The sequence below is a fragment of the Chiloscyllium plagiosum genome, chromosome 13 (assembly GCF_004010195.1).
Source record: "Chiloscyllium plagiosum isolate BGI_BamShark_2017 chromosome 13, ASM401019v2, whole genome shotgun sequence".
NCBI classification, from domain to species: Eukaryota; Metazoa; Chordata; class Chondrichthyes; order Orectolobiformes; family Hemiscylliidae; genus Chiloscyllium; species Chiloscyllium plagiosum.
In genome coordinates, this window is record NC_057722.1 from 58796990 (window position 1) to 58822057 (window position 25068).

Genomic DNA, 25068 nt, shown 5'->3' on the forward strand with positions numbered 1-25068 from the left:
CCCCACGAATGGCCTCTGCCAACGGTTCAATCACCAACGTAAAAAGTAATGGTGAAAGGGGACAGCTCTGCCGGCTGCCCCTAGAAATATTAAAATTGCTTGATTGTACCCCGTTGGTAATGACCGCAGCGAGAGGTACACTGTAGAGAACCTTTACACATCTTATGAAAACTTCACCCAGACCAAACCAGTCTAGAGTATAGAAAAGGTACGGCCACTCAACTCTGGCAAATGCCTTCTCTGGTTTCCAGCATCTGCAGTCATTGTTTTTACCTAGTTGATTTTAACCCTACTGCGAATCCTCTTGCAAGGGTGCCTGCCTTGAAGAAGTTTTCCTCCTCTCTCTACAAGAATCTCCATGCTTAAGGCTCTCTGTCTTTATTCCTGATGAAGGGCTTTTGCCCGAAACGTCGATTTTACTGCTCCTCGGATGCTGCCTTGACTGCTGTTGGCATACTTGAATTACGTTAAGCAGCCTCCTAACATTATTGGAGGATCTGCGACCCTTTATGAAGCCCGTCGGATCCTCTTTAACAATAGAGGGTAACACAGTTTCCAGCCTTAACGCAAGAGCCTTAGAGAGGATCTTAAAGTCTACATTTAAGAGCAAGATGGGCCTGTATGAAGCACAGTCTTCCGGATCCTTCCCTTTTTTAAGGATAAGTGAAATATTGGCCTTTCTCAGAGATGGTGGGAGATAAACATGACTGTATGAATCATTAAACATATTCAGCATCGGGCCTGACAGTATACTTATAAATTCCTTATAGAATTCACTGGGAAGTCCATCAGGACTGGGTGCCTTTCCATTCTGAAGCTACCTCACAGCTTCCTGCACTTCTTGCTCTGATAATGGGGCATTGAGAAAGGACTGTTGTTCAGGAGTCACACCTGGAAGTTTCAGATCTCTCAAAAAGGATTCCATTTTGGCCTGCCCCTCCTCACAATTCTCAGACTGATATAATTTAGAGTAGAATCTCTGGAATGCCACATTAATCTTTTTAGAATCACATGTTAGGTTCCCAGACCCTTCCCTAATCGCTGTAATGGTTTGTGGGGCACTTCTGTTTCTGGCAAGGTATGCTAAGTATTTGCCTGGCTTGTCACCATCCTCGTGTAACCTTTGCTTTGCAAAAGCCAGCTCCTCCTTTGCCGTCTGCGTGAGCACGGAATTTAGTGCAGACCGCAGTGCCGTAATCCTCTGTAGTTTGATCAACAAGGGTCTGTCAAAATAGGCCTTCTCGGCTGCCTTCAACTGTGCTTCAAGGAGACGTTGCTGCTCAGACTTCTGCCGCTTCCTACTTGTGGAATATGAAATAACTAACCCTCTGGCATAAGCTTTGGCAGTTTCCCAGAGAACAGATGAACTATCAACCGAGCCTATGGTGATGTCTAGGAATGCCCGAAATTCCCTCGAGAAATACTTCACAAACTTGCTGTCCATGAGAATAAAGGGGTCCATTCGCCAGTACCTTGAATCCACTGTAACATCCTTAATTTTAATCATGAGTTACACTGGAACATGATCAGAGATGGCAATATTACCAATTGTACAGGATGCCACCAGAACCAGGGTTACCGCAGGGGTTAGAAAAAAATCTATCCTCGTGACATCTGTGCGGATTGGAGAAAATCGTGAAATCCCTACCTGTAGGGTGGAGACACCTCCAGACGTCCACCAATCCTAATTCCCCACACAAACCTAATAACTGTTTAGTTTGTGCAGAGGGTATAGAGGGACCTTTAGGCAACCTGTCTACTGTGGCGTCCATGAGGTAGTTAAAATCTCCCCCTATAATGATGTGCCGAGACTTATCAGTTTAGAAAAAGCATCTACCAAGAATTTAAGAGGATGAGCTGGGGGACAATAAACATTTAAAATGCCATATTCTTCCCCATTTATCAAGGCTTTAAGAATTACAAACCTCCTGGATGTGTCTTTAACACATTCGAACAATTTAAATGAGAGATTTTTCCTTACCAATATAGCCACTCCCCTACTTCTGATATTAAATGATGGAGAATAAACTCTGTCAAAGCCATTCTGCTGTAATTTCAGATGCTCCTTGTCATCTAAATGTGTCTCCTGCAACAAAGCAATATCCACCTCCTTTCTAAGACTCAAGAGTGCCTTCTTCCTCTTAATTGGTGAGCGACTTCCCTTGATATTCCAGGTACACAATTTCATCAAATCATTAACCATAATCTTCTGCAATTACATTTAAATTCCAGAGATGAGGAACCCGAACCACAAATTGCTGAGCCTTAGTGTCGCATTGTCCACCTAATATAAAAACTACATAAACTAAAACCACTACATTTAACAAACATACAAAATTATTAAAAATTAAAAACAACAAAAACCAGAAAGCAAACCAACATACAAAGCGCCAATAGCGCTGAGTAGGGGAACTTGCCCCCTACCCGGAGGGGGCAACTACCCGTCCCGAACTGCCTATAAATAGGCATCTAACCATCTCAACCACCTTCACCTCTCCCAGCTAGAGCTGCATTGCAAGCACAAGCTAAAAAGAATAAACACCCCATAGAATATCAATATGAATAAAAAAAATTCTTCTATTTAAAAAAATGGGGGAATAAATACCCCACCCATCCTTTGATATGTACTAACTTAGAAATTTAAAATGTACATCTTAACCACCGCCAGACATAGTTTGAATCAAATTATTATCAATAGATGAAAAAAAGGGGAAAACAAAGCTCCAACTGGATTTCCTCCATTTCTTTTACAGAATGATAAACACATACCCAAGCAACAATATGTATAAGTACTACAATTGTTTAAATTAGGTTAGTTTGTCCACAAAGTCTCTTGCCTTCTCCGATGTGTCAAAGAGATGCATGGATCCATCTAAGGTGATCCGAAGCACTGCTGGATATCTCAGGGAGTACTGAATCCCAAGCTCCTTCAGTCTTCTCTTGACACCATCATACAATTTTCGTTTCTGGTTCACCGCCGCTGAAAAGTCCTGAAAAAACATGATCTTAGACCCCTCGTAAATTAGGGCCTTTGGATCATTCCCCTGGAGTCTGGAAGCCTCCACGACTCTCTCCTTATCCCGGTAATGATGGAACCGCACCAGGAAAGGACGAGGGCGTTGACCCAGACCTGACCTACGTGCTGCGACCCGGTGAGCCCTCTCTATGCTGCTCATGCTTCTGCAGCATGAGAGAGACTGGAGCCAGCTTTTCTTCAATCTGTTTCCCCAACATCTCGCGAGATTTCGAGAGCTGGCTCACCAGGTCCTGGAGAGTAATCGGCTGTGAGGCTGCTGCAGGCCCGGCCTCGGATGCTCCTCCTCCCTTTTTAGGCACTACTGGACAGCTGAAAATACAGGTAAGTCAATTTTTAAATGCTGCTTGGGGCTCCACAATCTTTCCAATGCCCCAAAGAAATCCTGATGACCTGGGTTGGGTGAGTTAAAGAACCGTCCTGCTCCTGCTGCGATGTGAAGCTCTGCAGTGTGATCTTCTCAGATCGCCGCCATCTTAGATCCCCCATTTTGAACAATTTGATGAAACTTTGTATACTAATAGCATGTCATGACTTAATAATGAAAAACAATGCATCAAACAGGAATACCAATTTACACTTTGTGAAGTTTTTTTTTATCCTCTCTCAACCATCCATCTATTTGTGTGAATATCATCCATGAACGGATCTTTCAAAAGATTTGGCTAGGAATTTAGTATTCCAAAAACTTTAACTTATGCAAGGAATGTTAGGGAATTAAAAACCTATTCTAACTGTTGGTAATAAGTAAATAAACCTCTTACTAATGACTCTTCTGAAGCTGGCCTGACCCAAAACTGTGAGACATGATGGGTGTAAATAAATGAAACCTCTTCAGGTGAAACATCGCTACAGTGTGCTCTATAAACAGTAACAAGCTCATCTAATTCAGACTTGTCTTCCTGTTTAAGCTATTTTTGCCCTCTCAGTCCTCTTTTTCCTTCTCACTGATGGTGTCTCTAATCTGTGTCCCTATCTTTGTCTCTCATCACTTCTGATTTTGTTTTTCACGTGTGTGCTTTCCTTTTCTCTCTCAAGAACCCCTGCTCCCAACACAGATACACACAGCCATCTTTCCGAGTCACAGAAGTTGAATCCAACTCTACCACACATTTAGGCTGTGCATTCCAGACCTAACCACTTACTGTGACAATGCGTGTCCTCAGGTCACATTTTCATTCATTCATAATTACTTTAAACTGCACCCTCTTGCTCCCAATCCTTTCACAAGGAGGACCATTTTCGCTTTGTTTACTCTGTCCAGATCTAATGTGATTTTGAATACAGTAAGTGCCTCAAATCAATGTTGAGTCACAGTTGGATCTTTTGCTTTTCTAGGGCAAAAAATACCTAATGATAAGTTGAAACACTGTACCATATATATGTAGCTTTGTGTATTTTTAGCTAAAATAATGTTTAAATAAGACCAACCACAAAATATACTCATTAAATGAAAGGAAAACACTTCAGGGCTATGGGGTAAGAGTAGGAGAATAAGAATACATGTAGTTAGGTAGTCATTCGATAGACCAGATGGCTTCCTTCTGTGCTGTTTAATTGAATTATTCCCTGATATTCTAATTATTCTATGATCTAAGTCAGATTCACAGTGATGAGCTGCACTGTTAGTATTCATCTCTGATATTAGCACCTTATTCCCATGTACCTTGCTGAGTTAGTGTAAATCCTTCCCATTCACAATAACAAATGCTCTGTCAGGGAGTCAGTCCAAGCTCTTTCCAGGTGCAAAATATCTGGCCAATACAGATTAGATTGGTGTTGAAAAAGCACAGTAGATCAGGCAGCATCTGAGGAGCAGGAAAATCGACATTTTGGACAAAAGCCCTTCATTCCTGATGAAGGGCTCCTGCCTGAATGTCGACTTTTCTGCTCCTCTGATGCTGCCTGACCTGCTGTGCTTTTCCAGCACCACTAATCTTGACTCTGATCTGCAGTCCTCACTTTTGTCTGGCCATTACAGATGTCAACTATCCTTGAGCCAGTCCCAATGTTCCAAGATTCTAAGGTTCTTCCTCCTGCACCATCCTGATTTATTCTTTTCTTCCTGTGTCAAGATTTGTGTGACGCTGAGAGTAATCTTGAGATTAAGTCATAGAGTCATATTTTAAAGACTTAACAGCAATCTAGGTACGTTCAATATATTGCATCAGTTGTATGACACTTTTATCTTTTACTCTATATTCTGTGTCCTGTGATCCTTGCCTGATGAAGGAGCAGTGCTCCAAAAGCTTGCACTTTCAAATAAAACTGTTGCAGTATTCTAGGTGTGGTCTGACTAGTCCCTTGTGTAGTTTTATCAAGTCTTCCATCTTTATCTCATACTCTTGCATTTCCTTTGAAATAAAGGCTGACAGTCCACTTGCCTTTCCAGTGCCCACTTAACTTGGATGCTAGCTCTCTGTCTGCTGCACAAGGATCCCCAATTCTCTGAGCTGTAACTTTCAGCTCTTCTATTCTTCCTGCCAATGTATGAAACCTCATATTTTCCTACATTGTATTACACCTACCAAGTTTTTGCTCACTTATTTTGTCTGTCTCCCTCTGTGTCCTCACCTCTTGTCTTCCCCCTACTTTTGGGTTTTGATAGTGTGTTCACTTAAAGTATTAGACCATGAGATGTAGGCTCAGAAGTTGTCCATTTTGTTCTTCAAGTTCATCTCACCATTGTGAGTCAATAGCTTAAAAGACTAAGACACAGGAGCAGAAGTTAGGCCATTCAGCCCATTGTGGCTGTTCCATTATTCAATCATGGCTGATAGGTTTCTCAACCCCATTCTCCCACTTTCTCCCCATAAACCTTGATTCAGTAGTCCTCCGTTTCGCATGCTGCCTTATTCCCATAACCCTTCATTCCCCCATTGATTAAAAATCTGATTTTCTCAGCCTTGAATATACTTAAAGGCCCAGCCTATCAATGGCTACCACAGATTGACTATCCTCTGAGACAAAAGAATTCCTCCTCATTTTTGTCTGAATGGCAAATCCCTTACTCTGCGATATGTCCTCTGGTCTAAAATGCTTCCTTAAGGGGAGAAAAAAACTCTCAGCATCTACTCTGTGAACACTCCTAGGAATCAAAAAGTTTGTCTCTTATTCCTTTTGAACTCAATCTCTCCTTATAAGCAAATTCATTCATATCTAGAACCAAACTAGTGAACCGTCTCTGGATGGCACCTAATGTTGGTATGTCTCCCCTTGAAAAAGCTGACAGAAACTGTTCACAGTACTCCAGCTGAGGTCTGCCTCGAGCCTTGTAGAGTTTTAGCAGGACCTTCCTATTTTTATACTCCATACTCCATACTCTTTGAAATATAGGCCAGTCTCTTTGTCTTCCCTATTACCTGCTGAGCTTGGATGCTAGCTTTTTGGAGATTAGTGTAAAGGACCCCCAAATCTCTCTATGTTGATGCTTTTGGCTGTCTTTCCCAAGAAAAAGTAGGCAATTTGGCCTATTAAGTCTGTTCTGCCACTCAGTGAGATATTAGTTGATCTGATCATGCTCAATTTCACTTTCCTGCTTTTTCCCTATAACCCTTAATTCCCTTACTGATTAAAAAACTTCTCCATCTCAGCCGTCAATTGTTCTGTGCTTCCTGATGAAGTGCAAAACCTCACATTTTTTCGCATTATACTTCATATGCCAAGTTTTTACCCAATTACTCAAGCTGTGTTTACATCCCTCTATAGACTTATCATCCTCACTACTTGCTTTCCTGCAAACCTTTGTGTCGCTCACAAACTTGGTGATAGTCCAAACATTTCCATCATCCAAGTCAAGAAAATATACTGTAGCCCCAGTACTGATCAGTGTGGCACTCCACATATGCAAACTGACATCTTTAAAAGTAAGGGTCGCCAATTTATGACAGAGCATAGGAAGAATTTCTTCTCTGTGGGAATTCTTTACCACAGGGGCCTGTAGAGGCGGTGTCATTAAGTATATTTAAGGTGAGTTACTTGCTGCAGGATTCCTCGTCTCTGACCTGTTCTTATAGCCACAGTGAATTGGCTAATCCAATTCAATTAAAGGCTAGTGGTCACCATAGGATTTTGATAGTGGAAATTCGGTGAGGGGGCTTTCCAGTGTTAGCCTTTATCACTGCCTGGTGGTCACCCATTTCCTCTCTCCCTGCATACTCTTCCGCCTGTCAGATGACCACATCCAAGTGCACTATCCACATAGATCTCAGCCTCTCTGTGATACTTCAGTGATGTCAGCTACTGCTCATATTGCAAAAGCCAGAGCTCAAGTTGCTGAATTGACAACAGTTGTTGCTCAAGAGGTTTTCCAAAATAGTGAGGTTCCCACACAGCTGAGGGTGGGCATCCTCTAGCTCCCTCCTCAGTCTGCAGCATTCCTCCCACTCCTTCAAACTCCCAAATCTGTGCGTGTACAGGCCCCTCCCCGTCCTTTCCCTCTGCCTGTTCCTATTTCACCAGCTCGCTCTTCTATCCCTCTGCACTCTTCACAGCTGCCCCCATTGTGTACCACTTATGCTCTCCCTTAACCCGTCTCTCTGTCCCATAAGACCATTAGAATTGGAGCAGAAATTAAGCCATTCAGCCAAGTCCTCTCAAAATAAATGCCATCATTACGTTTGCCTTCCTAACTACTGAATGGACCTGCAAGTTTTCCTTGAGAGAAACCAGGACTAGAACTCCCAAGTCTCTTTGCACTTCAGACTTCTGAATTTTCTCCTCATTTAGAAAATAATCCATGTCTCTCTTCTTTCTACCAAAGTGCATGACCTCACACTTTCCCACTTTGCGATCCTTCTGCCTATCTTTGTGTCATTTGCAAACTTAGACAGAATGCCCTCAGTCCCTTCATCTAGATTGTTAATATATGAAGTGAAAAGTTGTGGTCCCAACACTAAGCCTTGCGCAACACCACTTGTGGTGCCATATGAGAAGGACCCTTTTATCCCCACTCTCTGCCAGACTGCCAAGCTTCTATCCAAGCCAACAGCTTGCCTCTGACACCTTTCCTTACTCAGCCTCACGTTTGGCACCTTTTTAAAGGTGGCCTTGAAGTCCAGGTCGATCATATCCATTGGCTCATCTTTGGTCTAACCTGCTCATTACTTCCTCAAAGAATTCTAACAGATTTCTCAAGCATGACCTCCCCTTGATGAAACCATGCTGAACTTTGCCCTGTTTAGCCATACCTACTCCCTGCTGTTTGTGTCCTCCCCCACCATTTTCTCTGCCATTCTAACTCTCTCAAATCTACTGTATTTTGCTGTGGGAGAGTTTGGATGGTTTCAGCATTCTTCATTAAGTTTGGGAGCGTGGCTGGAACATGGCCAAACCTCAGGGTGAGGCACTGCCTGAAGCATCAGATTTGTATTGGCTAATGCGTAGTTCCAAACATCCTAGGCAAAGCAAAGAAATTGTTAACTCCTTGTTACACTGAGTCCGCTTGTTTAGTGGTGAGAGCATGGAAACCTTTCTAGGGGATTGTCAGTACTTTCAAATGAAATTTTAATGTTCTGTTTTAGTTTTGTGAAACTGTAAGCCCCTGCAAGTGGATCCTGCTTCCCCCCAACCCCATACCTAACTTATATTCATAACTTAATGTTTGCATAAAGAACAAAATTGCACACAGTTTGTCTCAAGCACAAACTTGTTGATTAAAATAAATCCCCAAGGCCCTGATGCAAAACTAGTTTAAATCAAATAGTACCTTTATTGGCTTGTCTGATTAAAATCTCTCCATGATGTAGCCCAGTCTCCCACCCAAAACACTCAGTCATCATGACTTATTTAAGATAAATCTTCTACCAAAAAAAAATCAAAATCTCATGTTTCTGCCCTTACTCAATTCAAACCTAAACCCATGAATTTGGGACAAACACAAAGTACTGGAGAAACTCAGCAGGGATGACAACATCTGAACAAAGAGAAATAGAGTTGAAAAGTTTGAGGCTGGCTTAACTTTTATTTAAAACTAAAGAAAAAAATATCAGACTTGAAATTTCTGTCCCCCCAGATGCTGCCAGACCTGAGTTTCTCAAGCATTTTCTGTTTAAGATGTCTTGTATCTACAGTCTTCTGCTTTTATTTAACTGGATCTGTAGATCCGCGAACCAAGTCCACCATTCTTGACCTGACTGACTGCTGATAGTCTCTCTTCCCACCACCTCCCACCTCCTCCCCAATTCAAAACACACCTTGCCAGTCCACTGTTGATCGTAAGCCTGATACCGACTGATCGATCCTGACCTTTCAGCGAACTGCAGTGCCAAACTCTTTGCTTCTGCTTCAAAGAGCCTTACTCAGTGTTGATGTTATTTCACTACTGAAAACAATGAATTCTATTAAGGTGAAATATCCTGGTGTATCTGGTTCATTGTATTACAGTGCAATCCCATATCTCAGCATCCAATTGCATAACGAGCTCTGGCACCCCATGGTCCTGTACACTCCAGCACGATGGCTGCGATAGTGCACCTCCACTTTGCTTTGCCGAATGTCTCCAACATATTCTGTGAAAAAGTAACACTATCTTGAAGGTATTGAATTTGAGTAGCAATGTGAAATGCTCAGAATCAAAGAATTGTCACAGTACAGTAGGAGGCCATTCAGTCCATCATGTTTGTTCTGTCTCATTATTCTTTTTCAAATAACCATTTAATTCCCTTTTGAAAACTTCAGTTGAACCTGCTTCCATTACACCGTCAAGCAGATCATTCCAGATACTAGCTACTCAGTGTGTGAAAAAGATTTTCCTTCTATTGTGTTTACTTTTTTTCCACATTACATTAATACTCTGCCCTCTCATTCTCGACCTATTCACAAGTAATAACATTTTTCCCTATTTACTCTGCCAAGTCGTCATGTGATTTTGAATCAAGGCTACTCTCAAGGAGAATAGCCCTAGCTGCTTCAATCTGTCCAGGTAACCGAAGCTCCTCACTCCTGGACCCCATTCTCATTAACCTATTGTACACTTTCCCCAGTGCCTCATATCCGGGCTATAGTATAGCACTGAAAGTGGACGCAGTAATCCAGCTGAGACCAAATTAATGTTCTTTGTAAGTTCAACATAACTTCTTTGCTCTTGTACTCACCCTGTTAATGAAACCAAAAGTATACCTTACTAACTGTTGGTCCAACCTGTCCTGCTACCATTAATAATTTGTGTATATATACACCCAAGTCCCTGTGCTCCTGTGTCCCCTTTAGAATTCTAACCTTTATTTCTATTATCACTCCCTGTTCTTCAAAACTGTACCCCTTCACATTTCATTGCATTGAACTTCCATGTGCCATCTATCTGTCCATTGCACTGCCTAAATCCTTTTGTAGTGTTGCTTTGTTGTCCTCACAGTTCAAAATAGTTTGCAGACTCATCACTACATATCACCCCTCATTGCTGACACTCCTTTTGCTAAGGTACTATGAAAGAATTTAGTGAACAAAATTAGAGCATATGGGATAGTGACTAATATACTGGCATAGATTGATGATTGGTTAATCGAAAGAAAAATGGATTGAAATAAATTCTAGTGAAGAACTGCAGAGATTAGGACTTAGGCCCCAGCTGTTCATAATCTACATTAATGATCTGGAATTGGGTATTAAATGTAAAATTTCCACAAATTTGCAGGTGATATAAAACTACTTAAAGTGTGAATTATGAGGACGCTGCCAAGAAATTTCAAGGATAGGCTGAGAGAACGGACAAGAACATGGCAGATGTTGTAAGATGTCCATAAGTGTGAAGCTATTCACTTTGGCAAGAGAAATGGAGATTTAGAATATTTGGTAAATGTTTGAGGCTTGAGCAGCATTGATGTCCAAAGGGACCTTATGCTTGTTTGAAATTTAGCATACAGATGCAGCAAGCAGTTAAGGAAAATGGTGCTGGTCTTTATCACAAGATGATTTAAATACAGGTGCAAAAAGCCATAGAAGTGTTATAGTGTAAAAAGTGACCATTCAGCCCATCATGCCTGCTATAAGTCCATTTTCCATCTGGTCTGTAGCCTTGCAAGTTCCAGCACTTCAGGTGCAAATCCCGTTTCTTTTCAAATACGGTGAGGGTTTCTGTCTCGAGCACCAAACCATCAGTGAATTTCAGATACTACCATCCTCTCAGTGAAAGCTTTTTTTTCTCTCATTCCTTTTACCAATCACCTTACATTTGTGACACCTGACAATTAACCTCTCCACTAGGGGTAACAGGTCTTCCCTACACACTCTAACCAAACCCCTCATGATTTCAGACATCTCAATTAAGTCACCCCTCAGCCTCCTCTGTTAAAAGGAAGACAGCCCTACCCTATTCAACATTTCCTGCAGTGTTCAACTCCTGGCAACTACATATCCACTGCAATCTCTCTAGAGCAATTTTGTTCTTCCTGTAATGTAGTGACAAGAATTGTAAACAAATTCCAGGTTTAACCTGACCAGCCTTATATATAATTCCAGTGTTATGTCACTGATTTTATATTCAGTACTTCACCAAAAGGAAAGCATCCTTTGTGCTTTCTCTGCCACCTCCTCTACCTTTTTCTGTCACCTTCATGAACCTGTGGATGTGAACTTCAAGGTTTCTCAATTCCTCAACCTTGTTCAATACCCTTCCGATTTATTGGTATTTTGCTTTATTTACCCTCCCCACATACATAACTTAGTATTTGTCTGAATTTATCACCTTTCAACCCCCTAAAGCAAACCGTGAATATCACCCTGCAATGGACAGCCGTTCTCTCCACTGTCAACTACCTGGCTCATTTTTGTCACCTGCAAATTTCCCAAAGATGCCTCCCACATACAAGTCCAAAATTATTATATACCACAAACAGCAAGAGATTCAAACTGAGTCCAGTGGAGTGCTACTGGAAATCGCATCCCAGTCGCAAAAACATCTGTTGACCATTGTTTTCTGTCACTGCACCCATTTTTGATTCCAGCTTGCTACATTGGAGTTGTCGATAGTGTGGAGGGCTGTTGTGGGTTGCAAAGGGATATTTACAGGATATCAGAACTGGGCTGATAAGTGACAGATGGAAATCAACCTGGAAAAATGTGATGCTGTTCACTTTGAAAGGTCGAATTTGAATGCAGAATAGAATTAAAGGCAGGGTTCTTGGCAGTGTGGAGGAACAGAAAGATCTTTGGGTCCATGTCCATGGATCCTTCGAAATTGCCAACCAGTTTGATAGAGTTGTCAAGAAGGCATATGGTGGTTTGGCGTTCATTAGCAGGGGGAATGAGTTTAAGAGCCACAAGGGTATGCTGCAGCTCTATAGAGCCTTGATTAGACCACACTTGGAATATTGTGTTCAGTTCTGGTTGCCTCATTATAGAAAAGATGGGGAAGCTTTAGAGAGAGTGCAGAGGAGATTTACCAGGATGTTGCCTGGACTGGAGGGCATGTCTAATGAAGAAAGGTTGAGGGAGTTACGGTTTTTTTTCATTGGAGCAAAGAAGGATGAGAGGTGACTTGATAGAGCTATATAAGATGTTGAGAGACATAGAGTGGATAGCCAGAGATTTTTTCCTCATGGTGGAAATGTCTATCATGAGGAGGTCATAATTTTAAAGTAATTGGAGGAAGGTTCAGGTAGATTCGTTGCAGAGAGGAGTGGGTGCATGGAATGCCCTGCCAGTAGTGGTGGTAGAGTCAGATACACTAGGGACATTTAAGCAACTCTTGGATAGACAGTGGAAGATAGTACAATAAAGGGTATGTAGGTTAGTTTGATCTTTGGCACAACATAAAGGGCTGAAGGTTCTGTGCTGTGCTGTACTGTTCTATGTTCTATTCACTTACGTCTTGTGTTTTCATTTTACCAACCAGTTTGCCATGTGAGACCTTGTTAAATGCCTAAAAAACAAGCACTAGATTACTCTCATCAATCATCCTTGTTAATTTATCAAAAAATTCAAACAAATTAGTAAGGTACAACCATTCTTTAACAAAAAGAAGCCTTGTATCAGTTACATAGAAAATTAGTGAAATCACACCTAGAATATTGTGTGCGATTCTGGTCTACACGCCTAAGAAAGGATGTACTTGCTATAAAGGGGGTGCAGTGGAGATTCTTCAAACAGATTGTTGGGAATGGAGAGAACACAATGAAGGGAGATTGAGGAGAGTTTGTTTGTATTATCTACAAACGAAAAGAATGACCTGCAATCTCATTGGAACATACAAAATTCTTCAAGGGCTAGATAGGGTAGTTGCAGAAAAGAAGTTTCTTCTGGCTAGAACCAATGACACATTATCAAAACAAGGCTAACTATATAGGACTGAGATGAGAAAGTATTTCTTCACTCTGAGGGTAGTGGATGTTTGGAATTCTCTCCCAGAAAGGAGCAGAAGTTATGTCATTGAATATGTTGAAGATAGAGATCAATTAATTTTCTAGATACAAATGACATCAAGGAATATGCAGATGGAGTTGAAGTAGATAATCTGAATTGATCCAATCGAATGTGAGCAGGTTTGAAGGTTGAATGTCATTTTCTGCTCCTTTTGTTCCTCCAATGATAGAAAGTTTTATATCATGCTGTTTCTGGATCTTTTCTGCATCTACCCTGTCTAGCCCTTGAAGAATTTTGTAAGTTCCAATGCGATGGTGGCTCATTCTTCTAACCTCAGATCATACAAACCCACTCTCCTCAATCTCTCCTCCTGTACGTGTCTGAAAATGTGAACTCTAGTTTCTCTCCTGTTCTGCATCGCTGCAGCCAGAGCAAAGAAAATTACCCCATACTATTTGTGTTTGTGCATTTATGGCTGTTTAACTAGGGTGAAATCTTTTCACAGATTGGCACCTTTCTGCCTAACTTAGCTGAAATGTATACATCAGACTGGCCTCTGCAGTCTGCTTTCATCAGTGATCAAACACATTTGAAATGTTCTTCTGTTGGACTTAATGATGGATTCTGCTGAGTATTCCGAAAAGTTTGGGGTAGTCATTAACAACTTGATGTGTTCTGATTAGATTCACAGAGGTGAAACGGCACTAAACCTTATTCTGGTTGATTCTGTAACATGGTACAGCTAAACAGTAGATCATTTATCTTGGGCAAAAAGGTTTTTAAAAATCTGAATCAAAGAACAAGAACAACGAAAATTGCGGCAGAAGAACAGGCCCTTCAGCCCTCCAACCCTGAGCCAGTTAGTTCTGTCCCATGTGCTCACATCCTGAGTTTGTGAAAGGGATAAAGCAAGCCTTTCTAATCTGATTAGCAGCCTATGTAACTTTGGGTTTCTGCTGTAGACTGTTGGTAAGTGGGATCATTTTGCTGTGTGCAGCTGTTTGAGAGTGCAGTATTACCAGTGTTTAACAATTCTTGCCCTGAGGGTTTGGAGAATTACTGTGGCATCTGCATTAATTCTTTTGTGGTTGGTTTAATGGACATATCCTGTCGCGTGGATACTGACAAGTTAGCCGTGTCGAAGACCCACCTGTCTGATGTCAGCACCTGGGAGTGTCAGAGAACGTTGCAGCTTTGAAGTAATTTATCGAGAGACTGACAGCTGGCAGCAGCTGGGAGTTCAGTGGAAAGAGCTAAATGCTCCGAGGGCGTCTGATCCAACATCAGCACAATTGTCCAGGTTTTTTTTTTGAGAGACACACCTTGACTGGCGGCATATTGCGAAAGAAGGCAGGTGTTAGCTGACAGGACTTGGCACACACACACATGCGCACACGGAATACTTGCAAAGGAGTGCATTTTCTAAAATCAAACAGGGTGTGGGGGTTGGGGGTGGTCTGCTGAAGTAGAGTGAAGGTGTGGAGGGTTAACCTTAAATTAATGTTTGAAAACTTAACAAGGAAAATAAAGTTGTGAGCATTGAGATATGTTTGGAACAATTGAAGTGCAATAACTGTGAAATAAAGGGTAAGCAGTAAAAAAAAACTTGCATTTATATAGCATGTTTCACTGTCAATGAAATAGTTTGTGAAATATAATTACTGTTGTAAAATAGCAATGTCACAAATAATTAATGCACAACAAAAATTCCAGATGGCTGAGTAGTTTGGTTTTGTGACACTTATTGCCAGATTAATATCAGTCAGGACACTAAAAATAAATTCTCTGCACTACTTTACAATAGTGTCACGTGATCTTTTATGTCAACCTTCGAGAACAGACATGGCATCAATTAAATGTTTCATCAACAAGACAGTATCTCCAACAGTGGTGCACCCCTTCAATATTTAGAGGGTCAGCCAAGATTTTGTGCTCCTATCAATGAAGTCAGGCTTAAACCCACAAGATTAAGACCTAAAGTCAAGTGTTTGATCCACTGGATCGCAGCCAACACATGGAGCATTCAGCAGTTCTGAATCTTGTACTTGGGCTATGGGTCATCCTGGGGTCAGAAGGTTTTGCTGCATTTGGCAGGGCTGGTTCAGTCTTGTACCATCCTGCTGTTCGCAATGGAGCCAGTTGGGGACAGACAGGAAAGATTTCCCCTAGTACTGGATGTCCCAGCCCAGAGAAAGATACTGCATAAAGTTGATTAAAAAATTGTTTACCTAAAAATCATAATTCTATTGACTATTACTTTCTTCTGTAAAATGCAGGTGTATGCTGGCGAGCTTAAAACTGACCCTTTTTACTACCTATTTTGAAGTATAAGCAGAGAGATATTTAATGAGGGTCACTGTTGTCTAGAAATTCTTTTGAAGGAAAGCACTAGCTGAGATTGCAGTTTAGTTTAAACTTGGATTGAGCAGATCCATTTCCTACTGATGGCCTTATAGCAAGCTCCACATTAATGTAACTGGCTCAAAGTGCAAATGGACCTGCTCCATTCTCTCCAGACACAGTATCATAGGATGGTTAAGAACAGCAGGAAGCTAAAACTTCATTTTCCAATTATCTGAAGTTTATATTCTCTGGTACTTATACCAGTTTTCCCTGGCTGCTCTGCCCAGACGGCACAGGAATTTAAATACCTCAATTAAACCACCTCTGAACCTACTCTGGCACTACACACACACTTTCTCCAAACTATCGATATAACTGAAGTCCCTCACCACTGGACCCATTTTTGTGAATCTTTTCCGCATCAATTTTAATGTTTTACATCCTTCCTAAAGTGTGGTGTCCTGAGCTGGATGCCTCAGCGCCAGAGACCCGGGTTCAATTCCTGCCTCAGGCGAGTGACTGTGTGGAGTTTGCACGTTCTCCCCGTGTCTGCGTGGGTTTCCTCCGGGTGCTCCGGTTTCCTCCCACAGTCCAAAGATGTGCAGGTCAGGTGAATTGGCCATGCTAAATTGCCCGTAGTGTTAGGTAAGGGGTAAATGTAGGGGTATGAGTGGGTTGTGCTTCGGCGGGTCGGTGTGGACTTGTTGGGCCGAAGGACCTGTTTCCACACTGTAATGTAATCTAATCTAATCAATATTCAGTGCAGGCTAAACCAGCATTTTATTACACAAGTTTATTATAGCATCCTTGCTTTTGTATATTGTGCCCTCCTTATGACGCCTAGAATTCTGTATGCTTTAGAAATAGCACTTTTGCCTTGTTCTGCTACCTTCAGTCTTTCATGCAAATATGCGCACGCACGCATACACATCCATCTGCTTCTGCAGGAAACAGCAAATGAGGATAAAAGGTTCTTTTTCTAGTTGGTGACAAGTGGGGTTCCACAGAGATCAGTGCTGTGACCGTAACTGAGAGTTGGAAGAAGACTGAACGTACTGTTGCCAAATTTGTAGACAACACAAAATTAGGTGGAAAGGCTGTTTGCAAGAGGGATGCAAACCGTTTAAAGAGAGCTATTGATTGCTTAAGTGGGCAAGAAGTTGGCAAATAGAATATATTGTGGGAAAATGAGGTGGTTCATTTTGGAAGAGACCAAAGAAACAGTATTATTTCAATAAGACCGTAAAATAATTGGAGCAGAATTAGGCCATTCAGCTTAGAGTTTCCTCCGCCATTCAATCATGGTTGATAAGTTTCTCAGCCCCATTCTCCTGTCTTCTCCCTGTAACCCTTGATCCCTTTGCTAATCGAACCAAATCAAGTCATATCTGTCTTAAATTCATCCAATGACTTGATCTCTATAGCCCTCTTACAGCGCAGATTACCCACCCTCTGGCTGAAGAAATTTCTCCTCATCTCAGTTCTAAAGGGTTGTCCCTTCACTCAGCTTCCCCCTATTCCTCTAAGTGTCATTGAGTTCTCAACTGTTTCTCATATGGCAACCATTCATTCCCAAGATCATTCATGTAAACCACCTCTGGACCCCGCCAATGCCAGCATGTCCTTCCTTGTATGCAAAAGGCTAGCGCACACGTACAGCAGGTGATCAAAAAGACTAATGGTATGTAGGCTGTTATTTCAAGATATTTGAAGTATAAGACGAGGGAAGTGTTGCAGCGACAGTACATCTGGAGCAGTTTTGGTCCCCTTATTTAAGAAAAGATTATATTTCATTGAAGACAGTTCGCTAGGTTTGGAAAATTGTCTTATGCGGTTAAGACTTTACTCACTGGAGTTTAGCAAAGTGATTTCATTGGTATGCATTCTTACGGGGCTTGACAGGAAAAATGCTGTGCAGATATTTTTCCCTTGTGGGAGAGTCCAGGACCAGAGGACATAGCCTTAGGATAAAAGGTGCTAATTTAAGACTGAGAGGAAGAGGAATTGCTTCTCAGCATTGAGAGTCTTTGGAACTTTTACCACCAAGAGCTGTTGGGTGCAGAGGTCTTGTGTATATTTAAGGGTGAAATAGATAAGATACTTGATCGCTTGGTTAATCAAGGGTTGTGGGGAAAGGGCAAGAAAGTGGGCATAGGGGCTGTGATCCAAGTGAACAATGTATCAAGTTCAATGAGCCGAATGACTGCCACCTAGTTCCATTTCTTATGATCTTATGCACGCCTTTGTTTTAACCATTGCTGAAAAGCGCAATGAAGTTAAAATCTTTCACTCATCAGCACTACAATGTTTGTATATCCTTTGTATTATTTCTCTGCCTTCTTTCTCGCAACCATATTAATTTTGCTTCCAATCATGAGTTGACAGTAACAGTTGCTTGCCTCTGCTGTATGTGGTGGGGTTGCAACTTGACAACCCACAGCAAGGCGTTCATGGCACCACTTATGTGAATACTGCCCTGTTAGATCATCATGAAATCTCTCCTGATTCCTGTAAACTAGAAGGATGGGCTTAAATTAAAATTCTGAATTTGTGCAGATCTTTTGCATGTGTAGTGACAGAAGAGTCAGTTCCACTTAATGCTACTTTGTAAGAACTTTTTGTCAGCTGCACAACACCTGAAGGCAAGGAGCGATTGCATGATATTGCTCACCTGTTTGTTGAGGTAAAGACAGATTTACACTGACAGGGGTCATGCTCTCCTCCGGGTTTATCTCTGACCCACATCTTGCCTTTTAATGCATATTGTATTCGAACAGTGGGGGACATACCTCTTCTCAAAAGCACACACACTTTGTTTTAAATCACTGTTCTCTGCTTTCTGGAGATGCTGACTTGTAGAATGCTTCATCATTGACATTGAGTGAGAGTATACAGGTCAGTACTGAGAAGGTACGTTGTAGCTGCTCCATATTTTGTTCATAATTAAACTCCATGCATGCCAACAGTCTAGCAAGGCTAAGCGAATAAGCAGCAATAAACAGTCATCTTTTTTCCCTAAACTTTTGCGCACTTAAGGTACCTTAACATCCTGAGATGTTCCTTTGATAGCCATCAAATATATTTAATTGTTGCTAAAAAATTCAATATCTTGATGAAAGGTTTACCAGTGTGACTTCCTTTAGCAGAGTATTTTTTTATTCAAGTGATTAATGAAAGTAAAAGTGATCTTTGCCTTAAACTTCACAGTTGATATGGATTTGATTAGAATAAGTTCGGTAACTTTTTAAGTTGTTTTTTAAATCTTTCATGCAAATTAATTTTCTGAAGAGCCAACTCCAATAAGGACTAATGGCTGTGAGTTTATGTGGGGTAAAAATTCCTTAGGCTGGCCTGTATATTACATCAGCATCTCACTACACAAGTGAAATGATCCCAGTAGGTAGGGTTGCATCATTATGATCAGAGAGAATGAAAGCTTGCACAAGTAAAACTTGAGGTAATCTGAGGAACGAAAATACAGATGCAGGCAGTGAAACCAAATATGTTAATGCTTCTCAAGGAGAAGCTAGAAAGGTTCTTGTAAGATTTGGCTTATTAGAAATGTACTTTTGGAGCATTGTGGGCAGTTCTAGTCGCTACACTACAGGAAGGATGTGAAGCTTTTGGAGAGAGTGCTGAAGAGGTTTACGAGGATGTTGTTGAAACTTTATTGCTGGAACAGCACAGCAGGTCAGGCAGCATCTAGGGAACAGAAGATTCGACGTTTCGGGCACATGCCCTTACGAGGATGTTGCCTGGATTGAAGTGTATTAGCTGTAAGGAGAGGTTAAACAAGCTTGAATGTTTTCCTTAGGGTATCAGAGGCTGAGGGGCAACCTGGTAGAAGTATATAAATGATGATAGGCATGGATAGGGTGGATAGACAGAATCTTTTCCCCGAGTAGAAATGTGAAATGCTCGGGGGCGTAGATTTAGTGTGAAGGGGAAAATTTAATGGAGCAGTTAAAGGCAGGTTTTTTTTTAATGGGCTGGTCGGCCAGGGGAGATTGTAGAAGTAGAAATTATAGCAACGTTTGAGACATTTGGACAAACACATGAACAGGAAATAGAGGGATACAGCCATGTGCAGGCAGATGACATTAGTTTAGAATGATCTGGTCAGCTCAGTCATGGTGGGCTGAAGGGCCTGTTCCTGAGCTGTACGTTCTGTATACCAGGGAGGGTTTGATATGCTAAAGGTTTCTTGTCTAAAATTTACCAAGTTACAGAATCTGTCAAAATGAACTTAGTTTACTGACATTTGGCCAGGCTATATCTGTACTTATCATTAAATATGCTAGAGTCAGTTGAGATAATGATATTTACAAATGTCAGTTGAAACTGTCCTCCATGTTTCCTTAATTCATTGCTTGAGGGTGCAATTGAGGTGAATTGCAGTTGGGGCCTTTTCAGTTGAAAAACTTCTGAATTTAAAAGCTTCCTATATTTTCTTGAACTCTTAAGATAGGACATTCTTCTTGTGTGGACCCAGCAGTACTGCACATTCCACATGTGCATGTCACCACCCCACAGTTCCAAACACAATTACTTATTTCCCTGGACTTGGAAGTTGCAGGCCAGTAAGTGAGTAATTGAACAATTCTGGCTGTGCTTGTTTGGAAAAAGCAGTATTGGTTCCACCGAGCCTGTTAGTCATTTGATCTTGTTCCTTCATAATACCAATGGAGGCTAACGAATTAGGATAAATCCATATTGATGTCATGAAAACAGTACATCTCACAGAAGAGGAAGTGCTGGAAGTCTTCAAAAAGAAGCATAAAGGTAGATGAATCTCTGGGACCTGATGAAGTGTATCCCAGGACATTGCAGGAAGCTAGGGAAGAAATTGCAGAACCCCTAGCAGAGATATTTCTATCACCTACAGCAACGAGTGAGGTGCCAGAGGACTGGAGGGTGGCTAATGTTCCTTTATTTAAGAAAGATTATAAGATAGTTGAACTATAGACCTGTGAATCTGACATCAGTATTAGATAAACTGTTGCAGGAGATTCTGAGAGAGAGGATTTGCAAACATTTGGAGAGGGAAGGACTGATTAGGAATAGTCAATATGACTTTGTGCATGAGAAATGGTGTCTCACTAACTTGATTGAGTTTTTTGAGGACACAACCGAAAAGAGTAGTAGATATTGTCTACATGGACTTTAATAAAGCCTTTTGTCAATATTCTGCATGGTCGACAAATAAGTAAAGTTAGATCACAAAGGCTTCAGAGATAGCTTGTCAGTTGAATACAAAATTGGCTTGACAGTAGGCGGTGGAGGAAGGTTGGTTATCCGGATGGAAGTCTGTAACCAGTGGTGTTCCACAGGGTTGAGTGCTGGGTCCAATTTTGTTAGTCACATGAAAGATATAGATGAGAATTTAGGAGGTACGTTTGCAGATGACACCAGAAATGTTGGCGTGGTCGCCAGTGAAGAAGGCTATCTAAGATTACAAATGGATCTTGACCAGTTGAACCAGTGGGCTGAGGAGTGACAGATGCAGTTTAATTTGGATAAATGCATTTTGGTAAAGGAAACAAGGGCAGAATTGATACAATTAATGGTAGGGCCGTGGGTAACGTTGTTGAATAGAGACACCTAGGATTCGGGTACATAGTTCTTTTTGAAATTTGCATCACAGACAGCGTGGTTAAGACATTGTTTAGAACGTTTGTGTTCATTGCTTAGACCATTGAGTATGAGAATTGGGACGTTATGTTGAAGTTGTACAGGGTTTTGATGTGACCACTTTTGGAGTGCTATGTACAGTCTGGTTGCTGTGTTACAGCAAGGATATTTTAAAATTGGAGACTGTTCAGAAACGTTTTACCAGGATGTTGCTGGGAATGGAGCGTTTGAGTAATATGGATAGTTTGGGACTTTTTCCTCAGTGGAGCATTGGACATTGAGGGATGACCTTATAGAGGTTTATAAAATTATGAGGCATATAGATAAGGTGAATAGCAAAGGTCTCTTCCCTGGAGTGACAAGTTCAAAACTAGAGGGCATATTTTTAAGGTGAGAAGAAAGATTTGAAAAGGACCTAAGGGACAACTCTTTCACACACAGTGTGGTTCATATGTGGAATGAACTGCCAGTGGAACTGGAAGTGGCAGGTACAGTCAGAACATTCAAAAGATATTTGGAAAGGTGCATGAATGTGAAAGGTTTGGAGGGATATGGGCCAAACGCAGGCAAGTGAGACCAATTTAATTTGGGAAACTTGGTCAACATGGATGAGTTGGACCGTGCTATAGGACTCTAATACCACCTCCTTGATTATTTCAGTGGTGCATGTGAGCTTTCAACGAAACACACCAATAATATGCAATGAGTTTCAACTCCAGTACACTTTTACTACATTATAAACTTCCATATGAACTGCAGCTATAGGAATTGACTATTAGTATCGTATGCACTTGCAAGATTCAGTTCATCCATATTTAATAATTTACTTAGAGTCTCAGAGATGTACAGCGCGGAAACACACACTTCGGTGCAACGCGCCCATGCCGACCAGATATCCTCACCTAATCTAGTCCCATTTGCCAGCACTTGGCCCGTATCCCTCTAAACCCTTCCTAATAATATACCCTTTCAGATTCCTTTTAAATGCTGCAATTGTACCAGCCGCCTCCATTTCCTCTGGCAGCTCATTCCATACACACACTACCCTCTGCGTGAAAATGTTGCTCCTCCAGTCCCATTTGTATCTTTCCCCTCTCACCTTAAACCTATGCCCCCTAGTTCTGGACTCCCTCACCCCAGGGAAAAGACTTTGTCTGTTTATCCTATCCATGCCCCTCTTGATTTTATCAACCTCGATAAAGTCACTCCGCAGCCTCTGACACTGCAGGGAAAACAGCCCCAGCCTATTCAACCTCCCCCTACAGCTCAAATCTTCCAACTGAGGCAACATTCTCGTAAATCTTTTCTGAACCCTTTCAAGTTTCACAACCTCCTTCCAATATTCCAACAGTGGGCTAACCAATGTCCTGTACAGCCGCAACGTGACCTCCCAACTCCTATACTCTATATTCTGACCAATACCTAAACTTGTAAGATTTCTAATATAATTTGCTAATCCATAATCCTGTTCTTCACACTTGTGATGTTTTAAGACTGGCAGCTCAAATGCAATGAGGGGTCAATCAAAAACTGTGAATTGAATCAACTGTTGCTATATAAATGTCAAGCTCAATACTGTTTCTCCTGTTTCTATCAGTATTCTCCAGAACTCAAGAAATTATACTGTCAGATTGCCAAGACATGTCCAATCCAGATCAAAGTGATGACACAACCACCACAAGGTGCTGTGATTCGGGCCATGCCAGTGTACAAGAAGGCAGAGCATGTTACTGAAGTGGTAAAAAGATGCCCAAATCATGAGCTGAGTCGAGAGTTCAATGATGGTAAGGCTACCTGACTGTTTCTTTAAATATCAGAATTTTAAAGGAGCAGGGCTTCTGGGGTAAGAAGGGGATGTGGAGAGACTTATGGGAGCTGAATGACCAACATTTTGCATTTATTTGTATGTTCTTGTGCCAGAAACTTCTCGTCACTTTAAGACACCTAACTGATAAAGGACTCTTCATCTATTCTCTACTCAAAATACATTATCACGTAGACAATGCCCTGTTAAGGCTGAAGTGATTAAGGTTTTCATGTACAGTTTTAGAATAATACACTTTCAATCCCTTCCTAAATGTCAAAAATCTCAACACCAGGTTATAGTCCAACAAGTTTAATTGGAAGCACACTAGCTTTCGGAGCGACGCTCCTTCAGGCAATCACCTGATGAAGGAGCGTCGTTCCGAAAGCTAGTGTGCTTCCAATTAAACCTGTTGGACTATAACCTGGTGTTGTGTAATTTTTAACTTTGTACACCCCAGTCCAACACCGGCATCTCCGAATCATTCCTAAATGTCTGTGTTGCCTTCTTTTACTCTGTAGACTGCCCACATGTGACATACAGCCTGTAGTATTGCTCAGAGAGCAACAGCTGTTTAATCCCTAAAGTTAGAGAAAATGAGGACCGCAGATGCTGGAGGTCAGAGTTGACGAGTGTGGTGCTGGAAAAGCACAGCCGGTCAGGCAGCATCCAAGGAGCTGGAGAATCCACATTTCGAGCATAAGCTGTTCATCAGGAGTCGCTGGTGAAGAGCTTATGCTCGAAATGTAGATTCCCCTGCTCCTCGGATGCTGCCTGACTGGCTGTGCTTTTCCAGTACCACACCCTTTGACTTTAATCCCTAAAGTTGTCTACTCTAAGGTTTTTTCAATGATAGGTAAGGCTGAGTAACTCATTAACAGAATGCTGCATCAAAACTAAGATAACCAAAAAAATGCTTTATGATCTGTCACACTTTTTGACCAATCTTCAAATTGTTAGGTTTTGGTGTCATTGAAATGTCATACTGTACTCATTTTCTGTGTGCAATCAGATACTATATAATTGGTATACATTCATTAACAGTGCGATGAATCTTTAGACTAATATTGGCTAGAGCTTTTTACTTCTGAGCTTTCAAGCTCATGTTCTCCCACCTATTTAAAGTTAATTGAGGGTTTCTATTCATAGGATGGCACAGAAAGCTAAAAAAAATCCAAGGCATCATACCATAATTAAATCCAGTCTTCAGCTCCTTAAATTTTCCTGAACGTAGTTGTCAGGTTTGACCTGTAGCTGAACACTTCTTCAGTACTCCAGTTTTATAGTATTTGTTAAACCAAATTGAAATAATGTGAGGTCTGATACTTTTGGTCCATCGTTAAAAATGATTGGTAGGTTGATATCCATAAGTAGGATGCAGCCAGTGTAATTCTGATTTGGTGGGTTTTGTCAGTTTCTTCACATTGATAAGAAGGTCAAGATTGTATTTCAAACAAGCTGACTTTATTTCAAGACCGGGTTGTTCAATGATGTGCAGCGTGCAACCTCACCCCATACATCAGCAACAGGTAACACTGAACTGCAACCTATATGCATATAATACAAGCCATAGTATGTGTGCAAGTAAGGGTTGCAGATCATCACATTGCTGCGTCAGATGCTGTTACTTGCACAGTTGGGGAGGAGAGTTTGCTGTAGTGATATTGTCATAACACAAATAATAAAGAAAACCAGGTGCTCAGAAATTGCTGGAAAAATGCAACAATTCTGACAGCATCTAAAGAAAAAGCAGAATTAATGTTTAAGGTCCAGTGACCACCACTAGATCTGAGGTAAAAACAATGACTGCAGATGCTGGAAACCAGATTTTGGATTAGTGGTGCTGGAAGAGCACAGCAGTTCAGGCAGCATCGGAGGAGCAGCAAAATCGAAGTTTCGGACAAAAGCCCTTCATCAGGAATAAAGGCAGAGAGCCTGAAGCGTGGAGAGATGAGCT

General features: G+C 41.4%; 1 protein-coding gene across 10 annotated transcripts in view; it reads left to right on the forward strand.

Moving 5' to 3' along the window:
• The window catches only part of tp63 (tumor protein p63), a 296932-nt gene that overhangs the window by 240419 nt on the left and 31445 nt on the right, over positions 1 to 25068 (forward strand). For all 10 annotated transcript variants that reach the window (XM_043702548.1, XM_043702550.1, XM_043702549.1 and 7 more), the window contains one exon: positions 22905 to 23091. In XM_043702548.1, coding sequence (XP_043558483.1) covers positions 22905 to 23091 — 187 coding nt within the window. The remainder of the gene's footprint in view (positions 1 to 22904; positions 23092 to 25068) is intronic.